The 14,565-nt window shown below is 44.3% G+C and overlaps 1 protein-coding gene across 4 annotated transcripts in view; it reads left to right on the top strand.

Moving 5' to 3' along the window:
• The window catches only part of LOC118111447 (metabotropic glutamate receptor 7), a 94,367-nt gene that overhangs the window by 24,949 nt on the left and 54,853 nt on the right, over positions 1-14,565 (top strand). The window contains exon 1 of one of the 4 annotated variants that reach the window (XM_035160056.2): positions 7,565-9,144. The exons of 1 other annotated variant lie outside the window; for it this stretch is intronic. In XM_035160056.2, coding sequence (XP_035015947.1) covers positions 8,641-9,144 — 504 coding nt within the window. In that variant the 5' untranslated portion in view covers positions 7,565-8,640. Of the gene's footprint in view, positions 1-7,564; positions 9,145-14,565 lie in introns of those variants that run through there. 2 more of the 4 variants (XM_035160059.2, XM_035160058.2) reach the window with 2 other exon arrangements.

The following is a 14,565-nucleotide window of genomic DNA, read 5'->3' as shown; positions in this document are numbered from 1 at the left end:
GTCAAGTGTGAACAAATTTGTTTTCTCAGTGTCGGCTGCACCTTGTCTAATCATATGCTTTCATGCAAATTAAGGTCAATCTGAAGGTGAGCCAACAACTTTGTTCAGCAGCAACATTTCTGTACAACACACAGCCAGGTGAGCGGACACAGTTGCAGGCTATGTTCAATCTGATGAAAGACTGAGCCCATATGGGATACAGTGTAAGAGCACCTTGGCGCTGGAAGGTCTTTTTACACATTAAGCACGACCCGACAAGGAACATACACAAAAAAAACCTAAAAGAATATATTACGACATATTGGCATTTTTTTAGCTTTTCTCAAATTGTGCAATAGTAGTTCTTTTTTTCATTGTCAAGGAAATTAATAACGGAGAGGAGGATCTATTCCCGACAGAACAGAATATAAAGCAGCAGGAAGCTTTAAGAAATGCACCTGGATTCAATCCCCTGAAAAGAGGGATTGCTGCCATTTCCAGCTCCATTTTAATTTCCTGTTTATTTCACTCTCTGAAGCTTTGGGAACTCTGAAAGGATTTGAATGTCCTTCAGTTCCCATGTCTTTCTCCCGTTGCCTTTGATTTATAGATTTGATTTTCAGCTTGAAAGCAAAAAAGGGAGAAATTCCAAAAGGAGGGGGAAAAAACCACCATCATGACATGGAGGGGCTTAAAGCGAGCTGAAAGGTGGGGGAAATGGGAAGGATATAAAACGAGCATTGCCAGCTCCACGGATGAAATATGAGGAATTGTCGTGAACCATGTAACAAAATGTGATATGTAGCAAATGAACTGGGCTTTATTCAATCCCCAAGCAACCATAAGAGGTCCCATTCTGCTCTGTCTGTATTGTGCTGTGCCCTGTGTCGACAGGACTCACTTTCACTCGACACTGGCGGGCACCCATTAAATGCAACAATACACAATCATTCCTCTCTCCAAACTCAGTAAACACAGCGTGCTCCCTGTTACTCTCTTTCACATTGAGCCTTGACTCCTCAGCAGAAGATGCCACTTGGGGACAGGCACCCTGACTTGACCGTGACTTCTTTCATCTCCAGAGCGCATCCAAAAACAAGCCTCGGTTATTGTAACCCAGGAAGTAGCTTTGTATGAATTTATGCATTTCCTCCCCTTGTCTCTTCCTCTATATGCCAGAGATCACCTGGAAAGACTCCAAAAGGCACCCAGTGTGCTGACAGTGGAGCGGCCTTGGGGAAAAGCCAGCTTTTGTGACCCATAGTTCCAGCCACAGTGCTCTTCTGGGATCATTGAGCCATGAGTCTGGGGGGAGATAGAGCACGGCTGAGGGACAGGCGGGACACTGAGGGACGGTGGAAGCATTGAGCTCAATGAGCAGATGAACCCAGGAGATTACTGTCAGCTTGCACGTTCCTCGGGCTTGCACGCGGTTAAAATGGGGAGCAGTTTAACTTGAAGCTCTTTTAATTGTGCAGAGCCTCCAGCTAAAGGAGGTGATGAACAGTGTAGGAGGCAGCCACCATAAGTGTGACTTGAAGTGGATGGCTTTTATACGTGAAGGTAGTGATTTATTGTTCCACCCTCTGTGATAGCTATGTGCAGTAATTTGTAACCGAGTTAATTTCCACATAATGAGTGAGCGAGATTAATTCATGTGCATGATGAATTGCAGTCGGGCAAAGCAAATTCGTATTCTAAATGTGTGCACAAGTGCAGTGTATGTACCTTTGTGTATGCTTTTCAAAACTCTGGTGAAGACTGCAGGGGCACTTATCTAAAATAAGTAGGCCTGCCCTCCACCGCAGTCTCGCTAGCGGCTCCATATGGTAATGAGCTGTGTAAGATGAAGAAAATATGTTATTTGCAACACAAACAGCACTGCAGTTAGTTCAAGAGGCATAGGCATAATCCACACACTTTCATTGACAGCGTTTTTTTCAAGCGTGAGGTTCATCTGAAAAGTAGAAGAATGAGCTCATTTTAGTTCCAATAACACAATTAGCATTTTAGGAAAATGAAAATAGTTGGGAAGTGCAGCCCAAATACATCCGACGCTAACTCACTGTGGTTGCTGGTGTGTGACCAGCTGCCAACACATAAATTGGATTGAATAACAAACTAGGAGGCTTGCCTTCCAAAGTGAAAGGGATGATGAGGTTATGATGTCCATCTGCACTACAGTATGTGCAGTGTTGCCGTGTTAGCGTCTTCATTAACATCAAGATTGTTTTAATTTGTCCAAATTGGTCCATTTAAACACGCTGGCGTTTTGGCACTGGTTTCCGCTGACAGAGGGGCAGAGGAAGGAGGACTGTAGGTGTTGAGTGCGGCTCTCCTTTGTGTCACATCACAAGCACAGAGCTATATCACCACAGTCTGCTTCCCAAAATGCCTTTATTCTTGCACAATCCTCACCGCGGGGTCAGAAATCAATTCAAAACAAGAACAAGCCATTGCTGAATACAAACAAAAAAAATTTAATCTTGTATCTAAAAAGTTAAGCTTGCATTGTACTGAGAAAACGACCTGATGTTTATCACAGTGCGGTCGTTATCTTTTTTCCACATTTCTGTCTGTGCCTCGTTGTGAAAGGATTACAAATGAAATCCCACTGAAAAATATGTTTTGCTTCCCTTAAGAGGACACACAAAGACTGATGATACATAAGGTAATCATCACGTTAAGAAACATGCATCCGCTCAGTCAGTGTGATTCATCCCTTTATTTAAGTGGGCACAAAAATAATGACCGATTACAGTAATTAAGTAAGAGTAAGTCAGTAGAATAAATGAATAACTTCTAATGTCGTGTCACCTGGCAGCTGATGCAGAGGTAATCCAAAGTTAAGAGTTAATCACGAAGAAAGCTCTCAGCAAATTGCTTAATCAAGGAAATAACCATTTCTTACTCGATGGAATAGTTCAACATTTTTGGAAATTCATTTTCTTGCTGAAATTGAAATAAGATGATCGGTGTTAAACATAAATGCCTAATACAGAAAACTAAATTGTATCTTTGTGTCGTGACGCAAACGATAATTTGGCTCTTCAACAAACCAAAGAAACAATATTTCAGTCAGACAACTCGTCAAACGTACACGTGTTTGGCGTCTAGGCTCTGACTTCATCACTCCTTCAGGTATGATTACATATATATATATAACGAGAGTGAGTATTTATAACACCCCCCTCGGAGCCTACAGGTGGATGCTGGGGTGGTGCAGGGGCTGAATCAACCGGTGGCAATACTGACGCGGTAGCAGCAGGGGGGGCGAGCAAAGGGAGTGATGGGAAGTCTTTGCAGCTTAAATAGAGGTTGTCAGGGCGTCATAAATTGTGGTGAATGAGACACATCGCATAATCTGAGCGGTGAGGTGGAGAGTGAAGCATATCGGCAGCGCAGCTCGGGTTGGCTGCCTGAACTAGCTTGCAAGCTTCGCTCCATATAATTTGTTGGTTTGTGAGTTTGTTTGCGGTGCTGGTCTTCACATTTAGCCTGCTACAGTGTTCATGCTTCATCAAACTAACCTTCACCTGCTGGAGTTACCGCCACCAAGGAGGTTATGTTTTTACCCCTGTCCATTTGTTTGTTGTTTTTGCAAGATCACACAGAAACTACTGGACGGATTAACACAAAAGTTGGTGAAAGGATGTGGAATGGGTCAGTAAAGAACTTGTTATATTTTAGTGCAGATCCGGCTTAAGGGGCTTTAACATTGCGAGAAAGGTGTTTTTTCAACAAGATTTATTCATGGATATTGATAAAAAAAAAAATTGGAATTGACATCTATGAGTGTGTGGAATTTCGTGCAGTTGGAAAAAACAGGGGGATGTTAGGTCTCGACAGAGGTATGCGCTCTTCTAAGTATTAAGTTTCATGTCATATACAAACATGAAATTAATCTTTCATAACGCTGTGCAAGAAAGGGAATTAACAAGGTTCCTGAAATGTCAAACTGTTCCTCTGACATACACTCTGTTCCCTTAACATACGCTGAAGCTTGCCCAAGAGTAATTTGTCATTATTTTATGTGTAGTCCTGGAATAATTCAGGGGCTACTTAATGAGTTTTATATCTCCATTAAATTCTCCATTTGTTCCTCACTTGTTTTTGTGTAACTGTTCTTGTATCCCACTGAAAAGCGTTATAGAAATAGATATACCTTTCCTTTATTTGAGCAAATACTAATGAAAGGTGAACTGGTCATCTGCACCTGTCTCTTCATCCTCACACAGACACGTCACATCACCGCCACCCACACATGAGACACACAGACGCACAAAAAAAACACACACACACACACACACGCAGAGAGGCAAGGCTATGAGTCATTCACAAAGGCTGTGGATAAAATCTCGTCCATCACAATGCACCATGAAGACACTTGCGATAAAATCATTCACGCCGGTCCAGAGCCGCTCAGACGGTCGGCTAATTAACAGACACAAGGCGCGAGGCACTTGCTATCCCAATCAAATTTGGAGCTAAAGTCCTCCTGGCTAGCTATCGCAGCTGCACCCACTTATCACAGGGATCCAGTGGACCGTGTGGCTACCTATCACAACAGAGGCCCAGTCACACACTAATGGGGTCTCTGGAAGATTCCAGGACTGTGTGGGTGGGAGGTCAGCACCTTTGTAGCCATTACTGCCACACACCATGTAAACCCTCTGATCATTATCGCTACACGGCTGGTTCCCAATCAGGAGCAGGTATCTGACACATCTGCGAGACAGCAGCAGCCGGAGGTTGACCTTCTTGCGGTTCTACTTTTTCTCATGTAATTTATTTTTCTTATCTCAAAGGCCACACACTCACATTTCCTCCAGATGCAGATTTGCTGTCATATAACCGGTGAGTTTCAGAGATGCTCTAGGGACATAACCTCGTGTTACTATGTGCTATTCACTCAACTTATGTATTCCACAGGTCACTTGTGCATTATCTGTCTATCTTTCACATTTCAGGGTGTGAATGGTGTCTAGGTTCACGGCAGCAGCTTCACAGAGACATAATTAGAAGTGAGCAGGTATGACAGATGGATTAGGGTCATAATTGAAAGTGTGGAGAGTCTATCGTCCGGGCTGCGGTGCACCTGCATTGTCTTTGGAAATAAACAGCAGAAGAGGCAAGAATTTGTCTTCTCATACAGCATGCCTGTGGAATTACAACACACTTTTTTTTCTCCTCGCAGGCGCTGATGCTGCTTACAGTGATAAAGAAAACCATAGATAGCCTGGTTTTATTATTCCAAAGCAGATGGTACAAAATGAGACATGGGGGCCCAGCAGCTCAGTGACCTTCATGTTGCTAATCTAACATTGCCCCGACATTGATCTAACATTAACACCTCACCCCTCGCGGAATATGCATGACTCCAAACAGGCTGGTCGCCTGTGTGCTTTCGAACAAATCACCTCGACATGCAATTACCTCCTGCTCTGGAGTTGTTCCTTTCCTGTGTATACGATGGGCCCCTCTCATTTGAGTGTGGGAATTAAAGAGGTTTCTAGGTTAATTAATGTGACGGACAGACCCCATTGTGCCCCGTGTCAGCCCAAAAAGAAACCTTATTGCCTCTTGTCCTGAAGGATGACTTTTTATTGTTCTTTGATTTGTCATTCTCTAAAGGAGCAAGCAGTGCCAGCCCTGTAATTGACTCGGAGAAGACTGCATCGAGCAGACATGTTACTGAATGCTTGAAACCAAAGCTGTGGTTTTTCATAGGAGCCCGTAATTTGTCGAGTAATTTTGTGCACCTCCGCCATATGGAAACCATGGCTGTATTTGTTTGGTCAGCTATACGTCAAACCTAAACCTCATACAGGATACATTCTCACTCCTCCTTGCTTGTTGCTTCCCACTTCATCTCATGATGAAATTGAATTGGAATTTATCCCAGTGTGCGTGTGTGTGTGTGTGTGTGCACCCAATGCCATTGACAGTGTGTCTGTGTGAAAGTGAGGAAGGAGGAAGAGAGAAGATCCAAACCGAAATGAAGCGTAATCTCAGTCTAGATCGCACCACCACCCCCGGGGGAGAAGCCCCTTCTTCCTGGGGTTAGTCAGTGAATTAAATCACAGTGAGGGCCCCATTTTTCAAAAGTAACCTTTCCATTGACAGTGTAAGTGGGAGTCAGGCTCTCACCGTGGAGTCCAGGCAGTGGAATTAGTGTCGTGCGTTGCGACACCAGTCTCTCAGGGTGTCATTTGTAGGGACTATTGCTGCATTTTTTTCCAGGCCTGCCTGCCTGTCTCAGTGTGCACACAGTGGAGGAGGCCATCTGCCCACCTCCCCTTTCACGTTCCTCATTTCTCCCTTCAGCAGTCTCTTCCTTGCAGTTCCCACACAGTTTCCTTTAATGTATTTTTGGTGCATCTCATATTAAATTCAACAGTATGTGCAACCAGAACCATATTATCACCCTCGGATTTTGGACATGCATGATTTACCGATTGGAAGATATTCGTGCCATCAGTGCGGCGGATGGAGATAAACACGCTACATGGCGGGATTAGCTTTGAATTAATCTCTATTCAACTTAATTAGAAATTTGTCCATCCAAGTTTGTGATGTCAATAGGACACAATTCAATAAGAGGCACATTGCCTTTCCTAATCTTTTAATTGAATAGAAACGAATGAAACGGACATGTTCATAAAATTGAATTCCGTTCTTCATAATAATTTTCCCGATAAAGGAACTCTCTGATCGGGCGACTTCACAGATTTATCCTATATCGTCCGTTCACTGTTTCCTGTTACACAATTTCCCATAGTGCCGCTGTAATTTTTCAACTCTGGCAGCCCTGCAGAGACTATTGTTATGGTGGCTGGTCCAGAAGTGGTCAGTTTCTTAGGTTGCTTGAAAATGAAGGTGAAATGAATTATGTATCTACAAAGTGCTCAGTGGGCACCTCTTCTCACACTGTCAGCCTCCAAATGAACACAGCAGTCACTCATTTAGAGCCTGACAATCATTTCATTCTTAAAAATGACATTTGCTTTAAATCATCTCCCTTTTCAAAAAAAAAATAAAATGATTGCCACAAATTGCCAAGTGAGTCCCTGGCTGGTGCGTGCTACGAAAACGAATTATCATAATCTGCTTGTTTGTAAACGCACCATCTGTGCAGTTAAATAGTTTGGTGATGATAGTGTTATGTTAAGAAGATGTGAGGGCTCCTTGCTGCTAAAGATGTGGTTAATTATCACCAGTTCGTGTGCCAGTATGCTGCCTGCATAGTGTGTGTGTGTGTTTGTGTGCGTGCGTGCACAGGATGAATCAGGAGTGTCTTCTGAAGAAGGGTTGCCTGGGAGACCAGCCTGGACCCCTCCAAACGTGTCTGTGCTGCTCTCCTCCCCCTCTCCTCCCCTCTCTTCCGTTTTTTTTTTTTAAAGGTGCATCAGTGATGGATCCAAAACAATTTAAGGAAAACGGCACTTTTTAGTCGGCGGGTGCAGGCTCTTCATATACCTCCAGCCACTGATCTCCGTTTCATGCCTTCCACCGTCAGCATTAGAGGAAGAAAAAACGCTCTTAGACTTTGTGAGTGCGTTTGCGCGTGTGTGTGGGCGCGTGTGTGCGCGTTTGATGGGGGAATAAAGGAGGGGATGGGAAATAGCGAGAGAGGGAGAGAGAGAGAGAGAGAGAGAGAGAGATTATATGCAGGCTGAGACGCAGCGCGCAGAGAAGAACAATTGTCTTATTCAAGTCAATAAGTGCATGTGTTCGTCTTGTTTACCTTCTCGTTCGCACTGATGTTTGAAGACACTAAAGCTCCAACTTCCTGAAAATCCTGAAGTGATGCTACTTTTATTTTTTATTTTTTTCCTCCACCCAGCCAGCTGAGTGACGTCTCGCAAGGAAAAAAGGGGGCTGAAAACTCGGCGCACGCAGTGAATCCCTCGCTGTGACTCATTCATTTTGTATAAACGCGACCGGTTGCGGAGAACCGAGAGAGCTCCGGCTTTAATTAGCTGGATCTCCTCCGTGCAGGGCTGCTCCGTGAAGGCACGTTACGGCTCCTCGCTGTAGACGCGTTTTTCTTTTCCTTCTCTCCTTCCATTTTTTCCCTGAGACCGTGGAGATGATATGCGCCCCTGGGAGACGAACACCACAGCCGACCGAGCCATCCCTGCGCTCCCGTGGAGTTGGTCCGAGCGAGGAGAATGTCTCCCACTTCTGCCGGTTCTAACATCTAAGTGCTGGATTTGAGAGATATTCACCCTTTTAAACCACTACGTGTTAATCGTTAGGTCTCTGCCGCTCCAGGCTGTGAAGATATGCCAGTTATTAGCGGAGGCTTCGTTGTGTTTCAATAAGGCGCTTTGGTTTCGGCGTAAACGGACAAAATTAGGCCAGTTCATCCGCGGCGGCTGCTCGTGCTCCTTCACTGATATTTTAATTTCTCATGGATGTTTCCTTCCTTCTCGCGAAGGGACTGATTTCACCGTCTCTATTCAACAAGCTGCACTCGCTCCTGGCCGCAAAGCGATGGGCGCAGTTTGTCTGAGCCATCCACAGCGTCTTGGTTCCCCAGCCCCGCTTGTTGAATCTCCTCCCTGGTGACAGGAATGGGTTCGTATTAACACAACTTAAACTCTGGTTCTATCGTCGGCGGATTGCAGACTCCGTCCTTCCCTTAAAAAGTTCGCCATGGCTCGTCCCGGGGTGTGCGTGAAGCTGAGCACCGTGTGGAGAGCGCTTTGGCTCATGAGGACCGTGGTGGATTTCGCGCTGCCACAGGAGACTTACGCGCCCCATTCAATTCGGACTGAGGGCCACCTGACCCTCGGCGGACTCTTCCCGGTGCACGCCCGCGGGGCCGACGGCACACCGTGCGGGGACCTCAAGAAGGAGAACGGCATCCAGCGGCTTGAGGCCATGATGTACGCTTTGGACCAAATCAACCAGGAGGATCAACTCCTACCCAACATTACCTTAGGCGCCCGGGTGCTGGACACTTGTTCGAGGGATACCTACGCGCTGGAGCAGTCTTTAACTTTCGTCCAAGCCCTGATCACGAAGGACACCTCCGACGTGAGGTGCACCAACGGGGAGCCACCGGTGTTCGTGAAGCCTGAGAAAGTGGTGGGAGTCATCGGCGCCTCGGCGAGTTCAGTATCGATTATGGTCGCCAACATCCTACGCCTCTTTCAGGTAAAGTCTTTGAGCGTGTGCAGTACTTTTCGTGTGGACACTGAGGATAGTCTAATAGCTGAAAAAAATGTTCGTGCTCTATAATCAGCTTTTATGGGAAGAGAGTCACAGTGATGCGCCTCCTCACTGCTTCCAGTAACGGGAAGCAGATGAGAAGGGATGCCAAGTGGTAAACAACCCAAAACCTTATCTTAAATGGAAAAAGATTGTTGTTACAAGAAAAACAAATCTGCTTTCCGAGCCGATAACATCCATTTATTTTTACTTTACTCAATTTTGTATTCATTTTGTGCAATGGCTAATTCTCGTAAAGAATTCTCTCCATGTGAATAAATGGAAATAAGAGGACGGTGAGGGTATTTCTTTTTCTTTTACCCTCTTCTAATCTATGTGGCTGAGACGGCTGAATGTGCTGTTGCTTGTTCCCGGTGGTGCTGAAAGAACAGCTCCCGTCTGTTCCAGCCTCACTCTGGAGTCTGGATGAGTGGGCACTGGCAGCCTGACACAATCACACCCAAACTCAACAAACCCCTCCTGAGAATAACAGGCCTGCTCCGTGTGATTGCACATGATTATATGAGCCTCCTACATGGCAAGACTGCAGGCATTTTATGAATTGTTTTGAACCTGAAAGCCGTGATTTATGGACGAGTTGCCTTGTTTTTTATCTACGGGGTTCCCATGGTGAAATGAGGTGGTTTCAAACTGTCTGCGCCCTAATTGAGCTCGATGACTGCAAAGTAAATGAAATGAATTTGCACCACTAATTTCAAAATGAGTTAGCTCGGGTTTATGGGAACACGTCTCTATTCCTGTTGGCTGCGAGTCAACTAATGGAGTCGGCCCACTGCTGGCGCTGCAGTGGAATGGGAAACGCAGCAGGGCACCAGTGCAACAGATTAATTATTTAACGTACATCTCCATAGCAAAACATCTAATAACTTGAAAATGTGGATGCTTTTGCAAACATACACACTCCCCTTCCGTTTGACTCGTGTGAAGAGAGCGGTGTTCATTCGAGGAGGATTACCTGAGCTTCAGTGTTGATGCCAAAGATTTGTGGTTTGCGGATTGTAACTCAACGTCTTGTCTGTTTTGTTTCGGTTCAATCAGACAAACCATGGGCCTGGCTCCAAGTAGCTGTTGAAATGCCACTGTAAAACCTCAAAAATATTTAACACGCTTTTAGCAACCATCCCCAATGACTCCATTGGCCCCATTGGCTCAACGGATAGACTGAGGGTCTCGACTGCAACCCTCAGCCTGCCTGTGGTTCTTCTTCATTCTTTGAAGACTGAGTTTAAATATTTAATTTTTTTATCATACCAAGTTAGTAAATGCCTCCAGTCATGCTTTGAAGCATCCTCACTATACACTCTTAGTTTGTTGCAGAATGCGAGTGTTGTAATTCTTCCTTTTTTCCAGGCAAGCATGTGAAATTGAGAGGGTTTAATGGGAGAAAAAAAACATCTTGTAATGCCCACTTCTCTTGCCTCCTCACAACAGGTGTAGCAGGATTTCTGTAAGTGTCAAGCTGTGGGAGTGTAGGTGTAGACCATGTGTGATGTTGCACTGCAGCTCAGACTTTTTTAATCAAGCGCGAGGAATGTGTGGATTGACAGCGGTTGTCATGCGGCTCTGTCCATCACTCTGTGTTTCTTCTCGTTTCTTCTGATGCCAGAAAAGTGGATTAATCACCACAGCCAAATCTGCACACTCCAGGAAAGAAAAATTCAGTCTACCTCTGAATCTGCTTGCCCTTCAGCACACTCATTTTTTCCCCCTCCTCTGGTCCCAGTTGTGATGATAGGACGGATAATAACGATGATCAATTAAACATGAAGCAGCGTGATACTGTATAATCAATACATACCAGGAGTGAAAGCTCCCAGCCCATTTACTCTCATTAGTCTTACAGCATTTGATTAGTGTGTGGTCGCAATTACAAGTTTCTGAGATTGCTTTGAACTGCAATCCATCAAGTATCAAATGATTCCAGTCAAAAGTGTCAAAAGCTCGAGAGAACACCTGTTCAGATATAACCAGAGAAGCAAAGCTGATATTTTTTTCTCCAATCAAAGTGAAAGAAACATCAAATGGGCTCAGTGCAGTGTTCAGTTTCACGTCTTACCTGATTCAAATTAGGATTGATTATTGGATACGCTGCATAACTAAGCAGTGTAATGAACTTTGCATTCAATTTTCTACACTTGAAGCCTGCGGACAGTGACCTCTCCCTGAGCTCTCCTCCCACCTACTTGTCGCTTTGTTCTCAGTGAAGCTCATCAGGTCATTTTCTGTTTCACCCCTGTGATAAATGAATCATCTGGGAAGCTAAATAGTGATTGTAGATTTTATTGCCAGACGCTGAATATCATGGCTGTCTATTCAGGACATGAGTAGCTGCTCAACTGTTAATGCTGGGAAATTGACATGAGGGATAGATTTTTCTGAGGACCCAGGAGGGTTGATCAATACAGTTGCCATGGTGAAGCCGATTTGCTGCTAAGATGTTTTTATTTCACTGCCTTTCATGCTGTGTTGGAAATGAGAGGCAACAATGCCACAGGAGGAAAAAAAAAATCAATCAGCCGAACTTTTGGATTGTTACCAGGAGCTATGATGTTGTGCACCTTTTTGAAAAATCGTCCGATCCTTTACCCTCTGCACCCAGTCATACTCAGGGAGGACAACGCTGCACCTGAATAGACAGGGCAACTTTATCCATTTGTAAGTCCTGGCCTCTTGAATGAATCATGAAATTGATTTTTATCCAGATGACATTTACATCAGGGAATGCCGCTTGCTGTCCTCTGTCACATCTCTTCTCCAAAGACCAAGACAAAACTTTGTTCTGAATGCAGGTGAGCTCCGTCTCGCCCCCCCCTGTCTGGGGAAGCAGCCCCTTCAGATGAGCTGTCTAAGTGAGGCATTGACGTTGTCGGCCCTCATAGCCCTGACAGGCTCCGGCCGCCTTTTTATCTCCTTTTCTTTCACACAATCATATCTGTGATTGATTTGAAGGAGATTGAAGCCTTGCAGTGTGATCTGCGCAGCTGACACGGGTAAAGAGGGACACCAGAGGACTGTGTGTGTGTGTGTCTTACATAACAAGCTCTGAAACTGACACCAAATGTCAGAGGTTAAATATGTTTTTTTTTTCATACACGGTTGTCATTTGTACACAGATGCAGGAAGCGGCACAGCTCAATTAGTCACATCTCTGGTACTGTATTTAGCCCAATCGCAAGAGATATCACAGCTGTCAAGTATGCAGCATATGAGGAGATACACACACACATACTCTCCACACACAAAGAGCTCCATTACCACTGCTGAAGGAAACTGTCTCATGGATGTTTCATGATCCACATCAGTGATGTTGGTTGTTGCATTTTCGCTCCATCATTTACTAATTGAGTGCGACACACTCTGTACATAATAACTTCATGAAAGAAATTTATTCCAGTTTCTAAACCAACTTACTAGTAATGTTCACTCTCTTCCTTAAAACGTAAAAAAGCTTAAGCCAAACATGTAATGTTTTTGATCTTTTGTTCATGTTTTGAAACATGTTCTTATTACACAACAATCTGAACAAAAAAAAAACAAAAAAAATGCCCACACAAACACCGCTTTGTTCAGATAATAATAGATTATTATAATTATAATCTACTATAGTAGTAGATATTAGTTAATAGTCCCCAGTTCTTTTATTCTTAAAGGACACGGCAACATTTTACCATAACTGGTTTTCCTCCGGTGGGGGTGTGGGTGTGTGAGCTGAGGTGTATTTATAGATTAGCTGTGATGGCACGTCATGCATCATCTGTGAATGTGGTCATTCATAATAACACTATACATGTAAGGACAATGCTGCATATTATTGAAATACAGGCAATGATCTCTTAATACCCACATCAATCATATGAACATTACTTTTGGAGGTCGACTCTCCAAATAGTTCACATATGTAGGTACTTTCTGTATGTGTATTTTTTTCTGTCGTTAATAATTCCCTTTTCGCACGGAACAAAATGGCTGACCGTCTTTAAAGCGTTATTGAGTCATCAGTTACACTAACACATTTATGCAGATTTTGTAGAAAAGCTACTGATCATCATTCTCAGTCCTTGGGAATGAGAGCCTGCTGGTTTTCATTCCAGCCATTTAATCAGACGCTGACTTATGGCCCCGTCAGACCAGAATTGGCAAGGTGACATTTACACTGTTTCAAGGAGCAGGTGGGACAGGATATATTGTGGGCAGAGTTACAAGCACAACCAGCATGTGTTAGCATGGATAAGACGCTAACAATAGCATTCCACAAGTGGATCAGTTGCCACCGATTTATCAATTACATTATTCTCTACTCTGTCTTTCTTCATCAGTGTCCTTGTCCTTTCCAGCCACACAGCATGAACCCTCTTCTGCTGCTTGGGTTCTTTCAGCATGCAGTTATACAAACAAGGATACAAACAATCAATAGGTACTTAAGGGGAGGTCAATCCCACCTGCTCTTTCCAATTGGCTGGATATCGTCGAATCACGGTCATTTCGCAGGTCACAGTTGAATCAGATTAAACTGTGCGAGAAGCCGACAAGGTGAGACTTCGAAATGATGGGGAGTTAATTTATGACGTTGGGTCTGGGACGAAGAGGGATGTATTTACCTGAAATTGTCAGGCTGGACAGAATGGCAGCAGGGCAGAGTTTAGAAACCAAACAACTACTGATCTAGTGAAGCGATGAAATGCATAGGTTTGATGACAGAATCGTATGGAGACAAAACGAAATAAAACAAACATAGACTGACAGGGCGGCACAGTTCAGTGATTACCATGGTCACAGCAAGAAGGTTCTGTGTTCAAATCCCGGCTAGGGGCCTCTCTGCGTGGAGTTTGCCTGTTCTCATTGTGTCTGTGTGGGCTTTCTCCGAATACTCCAGCTTCCTCCCTTACTTCAAAGACATGTGGAATTGGGTTATGTTAATTCTAAATTGTCTGTAGGTGTAAATGTTAGGGTTTTTTGTCTCAATATGTTGGCCCTGCGACCTGTCGAGGGTGTACTCCACCTCCCTCCCAATGCTGATTATGGTCGGGCTCCAGCTCCCCCATGGCCCTCAAAACATAAGCAGTGTAGATAATGAATGGAAAACTAGAATGGCAGTAAATAGAGCATATACCTCTGCCAAGGCCACCAGTCCCTTTAAATTCAATCAAGCAGCAGCAAATGGCGCACACTCTTCGACATCAGTCTTCAAAATATGACAGATCCTTTTCCCATCAAGATCCAGTCATTATTTCCTGGGAAATCGGGGAAATTGTCAAATAAAACACAAATCTCCTGGAGCTGCCTCAACATTTAATTGGTTCTTTTTGGCCCGTGTACCAACCTTCAAGCAAGTTTCGTGGAAATCTG

The sequence above is a fragment of the Hippoglossus stenolepis genome, chromosome 6 (genome assembly GCF_022539355.2).
Source record: "Hippoglossus stenolepis isolate QCI-W04-F060 chromosome 6, HSTE1.2, whole genome shotgun sequence".
Classification (NCBI taxonomy): domain Eukaryota; kingdom Metazoa; phylum Chordata; class Actinopteri; order Pleuronectiformes; family Pleuronectidae; genus Hippoglossus; species Hippoglossus stenolepis.
Note: the sequence above shows the minus strand (reverse complement) of the source record. Positions and strands in the feature narration are given on the sequence as shown.